The sequence below is a fragment of the Neltuma alba genome, unplaced genomic scaffold (assembly GCF_004799145.2).
Source record: "Neltuma alba isolate B1F8T4 unplaced genomic scaffold, ASM479914v2 tig00010920_pilon, whole genome shotgun sequence".
In the NCBI taxonomy this organism is placed as follows: Eukaryota; Viridiplantae; Streptophyta; class Magnoliopsida; order Fabales; family Fabaceae; genus Neltuma; species Neltuma alba.
The window spans coordinates 125,196-139,286 of record NW_021635696.1 but is presented as its reverse complement, the minus strand read 5'-3'; the positions used below and the strand labels follow the sequence as shown (position 1 = coordinate 139,286).

The 14,091-nt window shown below is 35.9% G+C and overlaps 1 protein-coding gene across 3 annotated transcripts; it reads right to left on the bottom strand.

The window, feature by feature from the left end:
- Window positions 1-205: 205 nt before the first annotated feature.
- Window positions 206-12,502, bottom strand: LOC114759933 (cullin-associated NEDD8-dissociated protein 1). 3 transcript variants are annotated; one of them, XM_028949173.1, is made up of 30 exons: window positions 12,377-12,502; window positions 12,100-12,205; window positions 11,288-11,382; window positions 11,007-11,176; window positions 10,468-10,678; window positions 9,414-9,579; window positions 8,731-8,860; window positions 8,539-8,653; window positions 8,259-8,416; window positions 8,044-8,167; window positions 7,628-7,678; window positions 7,469-7,551; window positions 6,434-6,518; window positions 6,256-6,357; window positions 6,053-6,151; window positions 5,411-5,521; window positions 5,249-5,332; window positions 5,026-5,166; window positions 4,668-4,760; window positions 4,421-4,542; window positions 4,158-4,320; window positions 3,827-4,066; window positions 3,035-3,283; window positions 2,766-2,942; window positions 2,523-2,669; window positions 2,273-2,389; window positions 1,922-2,090; window positions 1,448-1,525; window positions 1,234-1,372; window positions 206-685 (listed from the first exon to the last, which is right to left on the bottom strand). In XM_028949173.1, exons 3-30 carry the CDS (start codon window positions 11,321-11,323, stop codon window positions 589-591), a joined length of 3,657 nt encoding a protein of 1,218 aa, XP_028805006.1. In that variant the 5' UTR covers window positions 11,324-11,382; window positions 12,100-12,205; window positions 12,377-12,502; the 3' UTR covers window positions 206-588. The 3 variants fall into 3 exon arrangements, with proteins under 3 accessions (XP_028805006.1, XP_028805007.1, XP_028805008.1); XM_028949174.1 differs by having other exon boundaries at window positions 12,104-12,205; XM_028949175.1 differs by lacking the exon at window positions 12,100-12,205 and having other exon boundaries at window positions 12,377-12,494.
- Between the last annotated feature and the right edge of the window lie 1,589 nt (window positions 12,503-14,091).

The following is a 14,091-nucleotide window of genomic DNA, read 5'->3' as shown; positions in this document are numbered from 1 at the left end:
ATAAACTAATCGTCGTAATATACCCCAAAAGCAAAGTAATTTATAAAAGCTGGACCTTGTGGAGGGAAGAGATTTCCATCGAGCGTCATTAATAATATAAACTTTAAAAATTAAAAAAATAAGCTAATTTTGGATGCCACATGGGCTGAACCGTGCAAGTATGTCCAAGTCGTCTATAAACAAAAAACAAACCCGAAAGAAAAAATATTCCAATAATTCCATAATTTCTTCTTTTTTTTTTTTTTTTTTTTTGTGCTTGTTTTTCAGCAGCCTGGTTTGATGAGAGAATTAATCATCAAAAGAAATTTATCTAAATTATAAAATGCATACAACAAAAAGGCAAAATCTCTCTTTCATCCTATACAAGCAAGCACCAGTTGTAATCCCATGGTAGATCCCATCAATTGGATCCTCTTAGGGTACAAAGTCCCTAGTTTTTAACACTCAAGACATGCATCAATGGATTTTAAAATCAATTATATGTCACTTTTCCCATATATGAATAGGCTACTGCAGATATGGAGATGATCTGGCAGTCCATCTTTCACTCTTTCTTGAACATCACAGAAAATTCCAGCCGCCTATCTATCACTCATTGCGGATTGAGTAATACTTCTCCAAGAGAGTTGGTGATTTTGATATTTCATTCATAAGGTTCTTGAACTTAACACTGCAATCTCCTCCACTACAAAAACAGTTTGACAAAGATATAATGATCCCTAAGAGTAAATTACAAGGGCAAAAGAGAAAAGAGCAGAAGAGAACTAGAAGGAAAAAATGTTCCCTAATCCTAGCTTTCAAAAGGCTAGAGACTCTCCCAAGTCCAGAATAAACTTTCAGTCCAAGATCCAAAGATTTGTAAATTGAGGGAGAGCCAGGACAAAATTTTGGTGCGTATTATTAAAATTGCGAGTTTGTGAAAGCAAGACTTGTTTCCCAGTTGTATGAAGTATAAATTGTCAATTGAGGACTGGATAATCGCTCAGCGATGCCATGCCAAAATAAAGAGATTTTAGGTTTCACATGTTTAGAAAGTATTGTGAAATAATGCGATTCATTGATATTTAATCATGATCCTCCTAGATTTTGCTGCCGAGCAACAATTTCTGATAGAATAATTTTCAGAAAGAACAGAACAGTCTATCAATTACGCAACTTTCCTAGCCGTTGTATTATCCAGCAGACGTAATTTGTGCAGAAAAGCTTATTTCTAGAACAGAAGAAAATACAAACCTTATGCGGTTCAAGGCTACAATAGCTCGAAGTGCACTTCGAATCATATCTTCATTACGATCTACTTCTTGCTTGACAGCATCTTGCTTTGGCTTGAAATTGATAGTCTTCTGGAGAGGCTCCACCAATGAGTCTAAAACTGAGATAGGAACCCGAGTCAGATAACAGAAACATTACGCAGCCAAATTTTAGCATATTCAAAGACACCACGAACCTGCTAATACTGCTGAAGGACACTTATCAGCCAGTTTCGAGAGTATGAGGTGGCAAGGCATTTTAACATCATAATGATCTGAAAAAACACAATTGTACCCCCGCAGTTAACAGTACATCATCGAAGACACGTCAATCAATCAACTTCATTAAAAAAAAAAAAGAAGTAAAATTCAATAACAAGGGGAACATTTTAACATACAGATGGGCTAAAAGGAACCTCACAAAGCATGTTATATATGAAGGTATATTAATAATGATACAACACAACTTAATACCGACATCATAATTAGTGTTTGAAAAAATGGATGACATGCATCATATCAATTTTAAGTCTCTATTAGCTCACCATAATGAAAAGTTATAAAAGGAATATATCCACAAGTCAAATGAAAAATAGATCAGCATCAGAAGCAAAAGAGGGCACTAGCAGGATACAGAGCCAGGAAATAAACAACTTGAAACAAATGCTCACCATCCAAACCAGATTTAAGATAAGGAACAATAAATGATGAGGGGTTGACTTGATCGAGACAACTATCCAGCAAAGTGTCTACACATTCAAAAGCAGCCTTCCTCAATTCAAGTCCATCATCCACAGTATGTTTAAAAGGACCAAGATCAACAGTCCTTATTAGTTCTTGCTGTCAGAAATAAACAACAAAAGTCAGATTATTTACAGTTTTATGAAAATTGTGAAGATGCCATAGGCAACACAAATCATAACTGCTTTCCATAAAAAGAGAGTCAAGTTTCTATGTGATGTGATAATAAACTACACAACAGATTTTCATCTAATACACTGCTCGCACGAGTCAGAAGTTACCTTCACAATCGTCTGATCATAAAGAAGAGGCAAAAGATCAGGAAGAAGCCCCTTGATTAGGTTTGGCTTGTTGTGAGCAAATGTGTTCAAAGCCAAGACGGCAGCTCGCCTTACATGCTGCATACTCATAAAATCAGTTCCCAATAGGTTCAAACCAAAAAGCACCTACTGCTCAGCCACATATACATCTAAAAACAAAGATTGTCATAGCATTTCTTTTACGACTAAAGTGATTAAAAACCTAACTCACCCTGTCATCGTCTGTAATAAGCATCAGAAATGATGATATTTCAGGGTATATGATTTCATCTATCTTCTCAGGACGTTCAACAATAGAGTACTTCACAGCAATGACAACAGTGGCTCGAGTAAATGCTGTTGGACTGGCTGTTCTAACCTATAGAAAATTCAGAATGCAGAGAGAACGTTAAATATCAAATATGAAAAACAACTCAAAATCACAAGCACAAGCTTCCCATACAAAATCAGATACCTTGAGTGCAGGAACAAGTTTTGCTGGTTCAATAAGCGCGATTTTACCAAGGCACTCTGCCACTACGTTGCGAACTCCCTCTTCCTCACTTTCACAGTGGTTGAAGAGTAAATTCAGTATCTTCTCAACACTGGACTCTTGAAACTCGGCTTTATCGACAGATTGCCTCACAATAACCTGCCAGGTTGTGACAGGAAAATAACATTCATGAGTTAAAAACAAAACAGAAAAAACCCATATTAAATTAGAGTTCATTCAAGGCAACGCACCTCCTTCAAAGAGTGAAGTAACAGGTATTGCTTCTTCTGCTGATTATCAATCTGGTTCAAGATAAAAGGCAAGTACTTGGGAAGATTACCAACAGCAATGTTACCAAGCGCATAAGAGGCAGCAGACTTTATCTCTTCAAAAGGAGATTGGAAGGACTCGATAACAATAGTTTCTATGTTCTCATGTGCGCTTAGATCGATCCTTCGACCAATCTCCCCCAAACACAGAAGCGCAAGGTGCTGCTTGGCCTTTCATACAAAAAGAAAATTGGTTCAATAAAGATGTCGAACAATCAAAACGGTAACTGGTGTAGAGATTAGGAGCATGCATAACTCACCAACCCAATTCAATATGATTAAAAAAAAAGTTAAAGATCAAATTATCAAGACTAAGTTCAGGCAGGCTGATCCACACATGAGGCATTGGTCTTTTGGTTCATTCAGGATAATCAAATCTACAATTTCAAAATCCAGTGAAGTTAGGTATGCCAAGATAGAGATATTTTGCAGCAAAGTCACCCTAACCCATTTCAACCCAATTTTACAGTCAATCAGGTTGGCAACTGCCCGATGTTCTCCCCTAGCAGTAACATAAGATATTTACTAAAGGCAGAATAAAGAAATTGAAAGCTCAAAAGGACAATCAGCAAAATGGTAACGCAATTCCACATTCTTAAATTAGAAGATCACTTTGAATCCCAGAAAGTATGCACCTATAGTTAAGCATCAAGAAAATTGACTGTCAAAAAAAAGAAATTACAGCACTGCTTAAAGATGAGAGAAAAAACTTACTGAATTCGAAGTAACATCATCCTTCAGAATTTGAGTAAGCATTCTCACTGTAGATGAGCACTTCTGATCACCAGCAGCAAGGCATAGAACAGCCACACACTGGGCAATAGAATGTAATGCCTGTTTTGCGATGCCACCTGACTGTGGAGAAGGCTTGGCACTGGCAAGTAGCGACTCTAACAGAGAATCAAAACTAGTGTTTGCAGAATAGACTAAAGCAGCGAAAAAATTCTGCAAAGCCTGCAGTATTTACAAGACATTTTTAAACATGCATGTAGTGTGTACAGCTAAAACAATTGAGGCAAGTTCAGCAACATAGCAGAACACATACCAGAAGAGCTTGGCCCTGCAAAAGTGGGCTTTTAATTAATGTTAGGGCTTGAGGAAGAACTTTGTTTCTGACAGCCAAACCAACATTTGGACTTGACCTTCTGTCACCCATCAATGTGCAGCAGAGTTCCAAAGCAAGAGCCGTCATATGCAAGTCTGAGTCACTAATAGGAAAGTGACAAAAACAAGCAAGGACAATTAATCTGCAGGGTCTATGCAGAAGTAAAATAAAGTCAACCTAAAGAATAAGCTGCTGAGAAAAACCTTATTAGAGCTGAAAGTTCGACAATAATAACTTCATAACCAGATGAACCAATCTTATCAGCATAAGCAACTATAAGTGAATTCAAGGTACCCAAGGTTGCCTGCCTTAGGGCACGATTAGCCTGTTCAAAACCATGAGAGCAAAGCTAAGAATTATCCACTCCATTTTAACGGGAAATTCTAGAGACCATGAAATTTAATCAGTTACATCACAAAATTAAAAGATTATCCAAGAAGATTTCTGCACCTTTCGGAGGAAAGCAGTCAACTCTGCTATAACTTGATCCAGTACACATGATAGATCCACCCTTAGTGGGGAAGCAGCAATGACAGCAAATGCCTACATAGAAAACTGTGTTGTTCAGATAACCACAAAGTCAACGTATACAAACACATGCTAACATGTATGCCGCGAAAATGATGTATGCCATCCTGCTAATTCATAGACAAATCTAGCCTATTATAGATTACAAAATAGGGAAGGACAACAGGAATATGTAAAACTGTAAAAGTTCACTATTTATATAAAGTAATACACTGCACAAAGCATACTACTATCATAAGTCCCACATAGATTTGCAAGTCACCAAAATCCACTAAATAACCTTGACAGCCGTAAGTCGGGTTATCTCATTTCCCATCCGATCAACAAGCACAGGAAGGCATGCAGGTAATTCTGCATTAAGATGGTCGCCAAATGTTGACACAACAAGACCCATGCAAGAGATAGCACACTCCTTAACTTCCTGGAGACAGAAAAATGTTATATATTATATGCTAAAAGAATTAAAAGAAATTATAATACAAGACCTTCCACACCTAACTCACCTGATCCTGATCTTGGTTTATCAACCGTGACATAATAGCTTTATAAATAGGATGAACGTATGGTCTGAAATCAAAACCAGAACCCTACACCATGTAGCCATTGTACATTTTTAGCAACAAGTCTAACATCAATACAAACTCCAAGAGGATAAATGTACGCACCTCAATTTGTGGCCGCACAACACGGACAAGCTCCCCACATACCCTTAAAGCCTCTGCTGTGACCTTGTAATATCGCTCACCAACAGCAGATATAACAGGAGCAGAAAGAGCCTGCAAAAAGAAACATCTAGGGAGAATGAATAATATCACATCTGATTGTACAAATGCAAATAATTCCCCTTCGTTGCATGAAAAAGTTTAACACAAAAAGTTGAATTGAACTAATATAATGTGGCAAAGAACTGCTAAACCTGAAGCTCTAACCAGCAAAGAGCCTGAGAGAGTCTATCATAACTCTTACGATTTCTCACACACACATTAATTCCCCCACTTCACAATTCAGATAGGTGAATAAAGTGACAACCGTTGAAATCCATAAAACAGTGAGATATAACCCACTAAATATCCTTTTTGTCTTTGTTCCTCTTATCAACTCTAGATGGGGCCCCCGGGGGGGTGGTGACGTCGGTTTCACCATTAGATTAAAGACTTCTGAAAGATCTCCTCCACTTCAGCATCAGCATTGCTATTGCATGCCGTAAAGCTCAATAACAATACAGTTCTTTCCAAAGGGCCAATATTAAATTTCAAACAAATACTCACTAAAGGGAGCAGCATGCAGTACAAGTTATGGCTGTTTACCTTGATATAAGGATGGAAAACAGCGGGAGAATGTGAAGATAGCACTAATCTTGTAAATGTTAGGGCTTCAATCTTCAAGTTTGAGGTAGAAGATTTGTCCTGGGAAAAATAAGAAGGGAATTTTGGTGAAAAGATCACAAAATCAGCAGCAGGATAAATGAAACCAAGTAAAACATAATTCAACTAAAATCAATAATTATTACATTTAAGGCTTTTTCAATTCCTGGAATGAGTGATCCAATGTGGTCTGCAAGACAGTCAGGCAAGACAACTACAAGTTCTTTCAAAACAGAAAAGGCACCAACCTGTACAGAGAGAATTGTTAACCTTCTGGTAAGTTAATGGATCAACTTCTGGATATGGGGGGGGGGGGGGTCCTACCTTTGTCTTGATAGATTTTTCACGGAGCTGCCTATTTAGAGACCTAACAATCTTTGGGACTTCTTGTTTCAACAGCCATCGAGGACTGCATAAATAAATAAATGACACAAGTTAGAGTACAATTGTAACAATTTGATCAGCGATAGATAAAAATGAAGACACACGACCAACAGTGGTGCTCTTCAAGTTAACAACGGCAGGTAAACTAAACATCTGCCTGACTTCCTGTGCAACTTTACAGAAGATTCATGAAAAATTCAGGCAGGTTTTTCTTTGGGGGGGGGGGACCCAAAAAAAGAAAAGCAAGAGGTAGAAAGTTTTTTTTTTTTTAAATGACAATACGCGCAGCCAGAGACAGATATGGCTAAAAATGGTTCAGAAAGTGTAGCAAAGGAAATTCTCTTCCCGATTTTATTTGAGTGTATGTTCCCAATACCCCAACAAATTACACAGGATTAAGAGAAAAAATGAGGCGGAATTTATCATGAGAAAGAAAAAAGTGGACGAAGCTCGAGAAATTTCATTGGCTTAGACTAGCTTAGGACGCGCGCACACGCGCTGAAGAAAGATGTTCACAGATCCAAACTAAGGGCATACATTTGTACTTTTCTCATTGCCATAGAGGAGGCATCAGTAATGTAGATTACATCATGCTTAACAGAAGTACCTCAAAATAGCATATGCCATTTTCACCAACTCTCAAGGGTCTTCCAGTTAATGTCTCCTTTTCAATTTACATTTACAATATGCCATAGATTATTGTCTGTTCATACATTTCTGTTTTGAATATCCGCTCACCACTCAACAACAATGCGTATGGAAGTAGACAAGGTTAAAAACAGAAGGGGCTAAATAGCAAATTTAGCATATTCACCAGTTAGTTCACGTCCAAACATTATACTCTTCAGTAAAGCAATTCTGAAGAAAAAAATATCCATGACATCTGCTCTTTGAATCAAAAGTTGCAGCAGTGACAGAAACTGATCCAAAAGTCAATTCAATAAGTGGATGCTATAAGAACATATAGGTACTTGCCTCGTTTCATTTACATCAACCTGCCCTTTTGTGACATTTCCAGTTTGACGCAAGAGTTCAATGAAAGTATTAAATACATCCATCTGCAACATAACCACGTTGGATAAGCAACCATATGGTGTTATAAAAGACTGAAGTAAAATACTCATGTTGGTCTACCTTGACATTTTCTTCTCTCTCTTTGCATCTATCAATCAGTTTGGGACAAGCCTGTAAAATAAGAGTACAAGTTAGAAAATCTTGGGACCAAAGGTTACAGAGTGAACCAGCAACACAAACAAAACATACACATGTAGCTTCTATGCAAATATATTTTATTACAATGAAAAAAGATCTACCTTGGCAGGATCAAAAAATATCTGCACAAATATAAACACAAACTACCCATGATGGTAGATCCCATTAAGCAAATGATAAAAAATTACAAACTGAAGATTCAGTTTCAGTTTAATAATAAAAAACTACCATGGTCCTATCAGGAAAGATAAAACAATACAGAGCAAGCAACAAGCTAAAATGGAAAGGGATCAATATGCTCTACACAAGAGACAATATCTAACTGATGGCAAAGATACCTCCTCATATAGCTTTGAAAGCATCTCAGGACGGGATACAATTAAAGCTGCTAAGCATTTAGCCGCAGCCCTCCGAACTTTCCAGCTGGCATCTTCATCATCTGTATATTCAGTTGCACTCTCACTGCAATAGGATATAGTATTTCAGGCCTAGCTAACAAGAGTTCAGATATATATTACTGCCTTACTATCAACCAAGTGAACAATGCACATACTCCTCCTCCTCTTCCTCGTGCTGTTCATCATCAGTATCCTCATCCATATTGTCAGTGAAGTTGGGATCATAACTCAGATATTTCAGGGTAAGATGAAGAATTTCATCACAGTAAAAAGAAATATCTCTTGGACACCTTAGGAGAAAGCTTTCAAGTGCCTGCAGTTAAATATTAACATTATGGAGATGCATGACAGAGAATATTATATAAATTAACACGCAGTTCTGAGGCAATCATCTAAATCACACCATAATATGAGTGCAACGGACATATATATCACCTGCAAGCTGTACTCACGAAGCTCTTCATCATTTTCTGAGGCACTAGTACAGTAATCGATCAACACTGGAACTGTGTCTCCAAGATGAGGTCCAAATCGATAACCAACAGCACGACTGGTATAATACTCAAATGTAACTTGATTAATAAAGGAAGATGAAGAAAAGGAGGATAATGTGTAAGAGATTCATACCTCAAAGCACCAATCATCTGAATGTTTGTGCGGGTCAACTCTGACTTGGTAGCCTTATTTTTCAAGTTACTAACAACTTGAACTGTTGCCCTTGCCAACAAATCATCTGACAAGCTTGAAGAAAGAGATGCTGAAAAGTGGAGAAGTGTTTGTCAAGAGGAATGCACTTTCACTTCATGGTCAAAATTTTGAAGAAAAAAATTATGAATCACTTTGAGTAGATAACAGTTTTCTCCAAAGTATGTTCGTGTCAAGTTAGTAGTTAGATGTAAAAGGCCCAATCAATATGCAAAATATTCCATAGATCATGAACATGCATTAATTCTTGCAGTTTAATTGGAGTTCTCAATAAAGATATTATACAAGTGATCTTCAATATTCAGTCCATCTAACAGCAGTTGCTTATCCAATCAAATCCTATGGTCAAAATTATCCCCAATACAAGTTGCCCCTACAACATAAATTACTTGTCCATTAGGGAAAATAGAAAAGATGGCAAAGGTTACTCTCAAATCTCAATAATTTTTTAAATTAGCACATTAAACTAAGGCAGAGAAACATAAATTTGACAACACTCAAAAAATATTCCCAATAATAACAAATCCAAGCAATATCAAGCTATCAATTATATTCTTTAAAAAAAAAATATTTCATAAAAATCTAGAATCACCACTAAGTCTTACCAATGCATGCCACAGTCTTCTTACGTATGCTAGCTTGATTGGAACTCAACTGAGACAAAAGGGCACTGAGCAAGAGCTCATGGTCAGATGTCATCAGATTCCCAAATTTATGAAGTATTTCACATAAAATATCTAGACTTTCACATTTTATCTCCGAGCTCATTCCCTGTACATATAAAGGAATCATACAATTTCAAATGAGAGAAATTCTACAAGAAAATTCAGTGAGCATAGAAGTGGTCCAAAGTTGACTATCAATATAAATGTCATTAATATATACCATAAAAGTTATACGAGTGACTCTACTTTTCCCGTAGCTTCATTAATAATAGTTAGAGAAACCATGCAGATGATTTCAATGTTAGGGAGAGCTCTGGAAGACCACTGAATGAGCACAGGCTGACCATCCAAACCAACCCTCCAGCACCCCAACAACACCCACAAATAAAAGGCAAAAAAAGCATATATTCCATTCAACCCCTTGTTAGACAAGTACACGATGCAGAAAAATGAAACATGTTACCACATAGGATATGTTACCTCAAAAATAAATCAAACAAACTCACTGAACCGAAGTATAGAAATCAAAACAACCAAAATTTTGCTGATGCATTTGATCAATGGAAAAGAACACCCTGGTTATCATGTCAGCAAAGGAAATGCAGTTATGTGGAGAAAATAGTACCAAGAATAATACAGGAGAACTTGACCACAAGAGGAAGAATATACTCATTTACCATGCACACCAAGGACATGGAAATGAACAAGGATATTACACTATATACGCATAGATTCATAGATGAACATAACACTGTAAAACTCTTTCAGAGAGGGAAAAGACAAAAAAACAAAAGAAACTATAGATTTTATTTAAATTCTTGCAAATGCATATCAACGTATGAGAAATAGACTAGGTGACATTAGTAACAAGGAATTCATGGAGTGAAATAGAATAGAAAGATTAGAAAATCAATGTCCATTGCATCATCCAGATATGGGCTCAATGTTGGTGTTAAGTCTCCAAGAGTATGGTTAAGCAAAATTAAGAACTTACTGGACCAGTAATTCCATTAATCAATTGCGGTGAGAGAGAAACAAGAATAGATTGTGCAAGAGACTTCGTAGAAACTTCAGCAACAACTGTCTTTAAAGCTATGCTGGCAATGTCACGATGCTGATCCTTCCCATTTAGCAACTTGTCACATAATTTACTAGTCATTTCCACAACCCTTGGCTCACTCACCTTCCTCACCAATGGAGCAAGACTGCAATTTGAAAAGGTAAGAAGTTAAAAACATTGCAAATTCATATTCTGCTGAAATAATTTCTCACAGCAGCCTGAATCTAATATAAATCAGAAGGAACATCAAGAAGCAAATTATTGCAGGAATTTAATTAGCTCTTAAACTGATTCATATTACATGACATTCAACCACAAAAACCAATCAAGCTTAAGCAGGCATAAAAAGCATAATGACAGGCATAACAAGAAGCAAGAGATTCAATTATTAGGGCATACTGCCTAACTAATAGATCCAAATTTATGCTATAAACAACGCATGCTAAAAGAAAGACTCCAGAAGGAAGCTGTACCATTTCACAGCCAATCCAGAAACATCACCAGCGGCATCATCAAGCTGTTGTATGATGATATTTGTCAATTTTATCTCCAGCTCAGCATCAGCCTTGAATGTATCTTTGTTTAACTCATTAAGCAAATCAGATGTGGCCATGTATCTATAATCTTTATCCTTGCCAGTCATCTGCAGGAAATTAAGAAATATTTAATCCACACATATGCATACATAAACATCCTTGTTAATGAGTATGTGAAGAAATACGGACAGTACAGATACACATAAAAATAATAATACCTTTTCCAGTATCGCGGTCAAAGCTAAATTAGCCATGGTTGCTAGATTATGTGATCAATATCTCTTATAATGATTTCTCACCAAATACCAGCAGTCTGAGGAGTAAAGAAGAAAAGTAAATCAGAAACCCAAGAACATAGAAGATTATAATTTTTTCTGTGCAAAAAGGAATCAATTGAGAACTTCAGTTCAATGTTAAAGTTTTCATTGCAGACCAAACAACTCCCTCTTCCCTGGACGATATCTCCAGGTTAATTACCGTTGAGGAACGTAGTTGAACCCCAAGATGATAGACACAAGATGCTTGGGAGAAGAAATGACAGGCATCATATATATTGCAGACGGTTCCAGTCCGGTTGTACTAGAATAGAAAAAATCAGCATGGGATTTATGAAAAGTTCACGACCTCTCTATGTATGTGTATCATTGAGAGGATACAACCAGTGTAGCATTATTTCTAAATATATTATCATCATTCCAAGGAACAAAATAACTGCCAGCCATTCCATAGTCTCTTTTCAGAATGCTATCAAAATGAGAATATATATCATCATAGCAAATTTGTATCTATCCCTTGATCGAAAGTACTAGTTGCACTTCAAACCCGATTCTCTACAGGCTACGGCTTTCTTTTCTCAACTCGAATTAGATAGATAAACAAGAAAGACAACAATGTACCACGGTAAGACATTAATCCAAAAGCCACGAGCATTGTCAAATGCAAGAAGCTACCATGCAAAGGGACCCTAACAAATGGCCTAAAATAATCACTCTCCACATCCAAAGACATTTACAACGACCAGAGCTTTTACCTACACAGACGAAAGAGACTGCCACGAGAAGCCAAAAACCTAGGACCAAACCACGCAAAAAATAGACTGCTACAGAAAGGCAGTGTCGGTACAGCGGTGCGAGTCGCTGAAAAAGGATAAAATGAAACCAAAAAGTGAAGAGACAGTCAAATACAAGAATGGAGGAGTAGCCACCGCCGTGAGTGGTGGAAGATGGAGGAAAACGAAGGATTACGGCAGAGCGAGACCACCGTGAGCTGAAAAAGGGGCCGTAAAATCAATGAAAATAGGGACCTACCAAGGAATCGCACAAGCTGGGGTAGAAGTAAGATTGCCTTTTTCCTTCCGTATGAAACCGCTCAAGTGTGACTCACTGAGTTCTGCTAGCTTCGGAGCCAGCTCTTCAATCGAGCCACAAGCTGAAAACGCCCGGGTGAGTATGATTTGGCCCGGAAAGAGTGAGCGGAAAACGCTTTGCAGACAAAAATTGCCAGCTTTTCCTGGGTAATTAAGGAAAAGCCCCAAATTATTTTTTTCCTTTTTTTAAAACAATTAATTAAGATTAAGATAATACTACAAATGAAAATTACTAGTTTTAAAATTTTTAAAATATATATATATATATATATAAAGAGGCAAAAGTGCATCTCTGACCTCTAACTTTTTGCAATATTTTAATTTGATTTCTTAATTTTATAAAATATTTGATAATATCTAATCCTAACATTATTAGTCTTAATTCAATGAACTTTACGCCAATAATTATTCTTTTTAAAAATTAAGATCAATATATTAATATTCGAGAATATTTTGTTGTTCTTTAAAATTTTGATATTAATATTTTTATTAATAACATTAGAATTAGGGGGGAGATCCCAATTAAATCAAGTTGAAATAGGAAAATCTAAATTTGTGCATGATTAGGAATTTCGACTTTGATTACTTCAACCGAATTTAAATGATATTTTTTTTATTTATTTTTTAGTTTGTATGTGTTTTTTAATGTCTCATTCTGTTATTTTTTATAAAACAAACAAATATTATGATTTATCTATAAATTACTTAACATAATATAAAATAAATTATTTTTAAAGACTGCACTGTTAACACATATACTACTATAAAGTTATTCACATCACATTTTTTTTTCTTTCTTTGTTTTTTATACGCTTGCAGATTTATTTCTTCTTTTTATAAAAAGCAAAATAATATTAATAAAATCAGAGAATGACAGTTTATAAGCTACGACAGGAATGTAAATTCATTTCCTCAACATTATTGACATGCAAGATTCCTATATATGACAGGTTTTTTTGTTAAGAACAGATATCCCCTCTTTAAAAAAATTTGTTTGATTTGGACACTTTTTTTTAATGAAAATTTGAATTTTGCTTGGATATGTGATGAAAAATTAGTTCTTCTTGCCTGTGTTGTGTTGGCTATACATCACAGGTTCTAATGTTTATGCACTCCGCCACAAGTAATCGCCAAGTGTCGTCATCAAATTACCATATGTGCCTTAAACTGAGTTTCGTCACGGTGTACAACCAAGGTTCTGGGAATTTTATTTGATGTGGATTAAAAAATTACTCTCTCCGTTTCTTATTATAAGAGACATTTGATGCTTATGGCATGTTCCTATATATAAGAAGCACTTAAAAATTGTCTCTACTTTTTTGTGTTGATTTCCTATTTTACCCATATTTATTGTCTCTAACTCACACTCTCTCTCCTTCCTACTTCTCTTTCTTTTAATAATTTACCATTGTTCTCTCTCATGTTCTCTCTCCTTATTAATGAGGGTATTTTTGGGGAAAAAATTATACTTTTTACACATTGATTGTTTTTAACTAATTTTTTTTTATCAACGCAATTCGGTTATTCATCTCTTATAATAAGGAACAGAGGGAGTATTAACATATATTTATTTTAAGTTCTAGATGCATTATTTGATGATTTGACTGATTCAGTTCAAAAACATTTTGTATTTGATGATTTTATTTGATTTGGATT

What these genes read in the sequence shown, in the direction of transcription:
- LOC114759933 (XM_028949173.1), bottom strand. Translation starts at nt 11,323, where the DNA reads ATGGCTAATTTAGCTTTGACCGCGATACTGGAAAAG. An exon ending in ATGATGTTACTTCGAATTCA is followed by an intron (nt 3,284 to 3,826) that starts GTAAGTTTTTTC and finishes TTTGTATGAAAG; the next exon opens with GCCAAGCAGCACCTTGCGCT. An exon ending in TTATTACAGACGATGACAGG is followed by an intron (nt 2,390 to 2,522) that starts GTGAGTTAGGTT and finishes ATGAGTATGCAG; the next exon opens with CATGTAAGGCGAGCTGCCGT.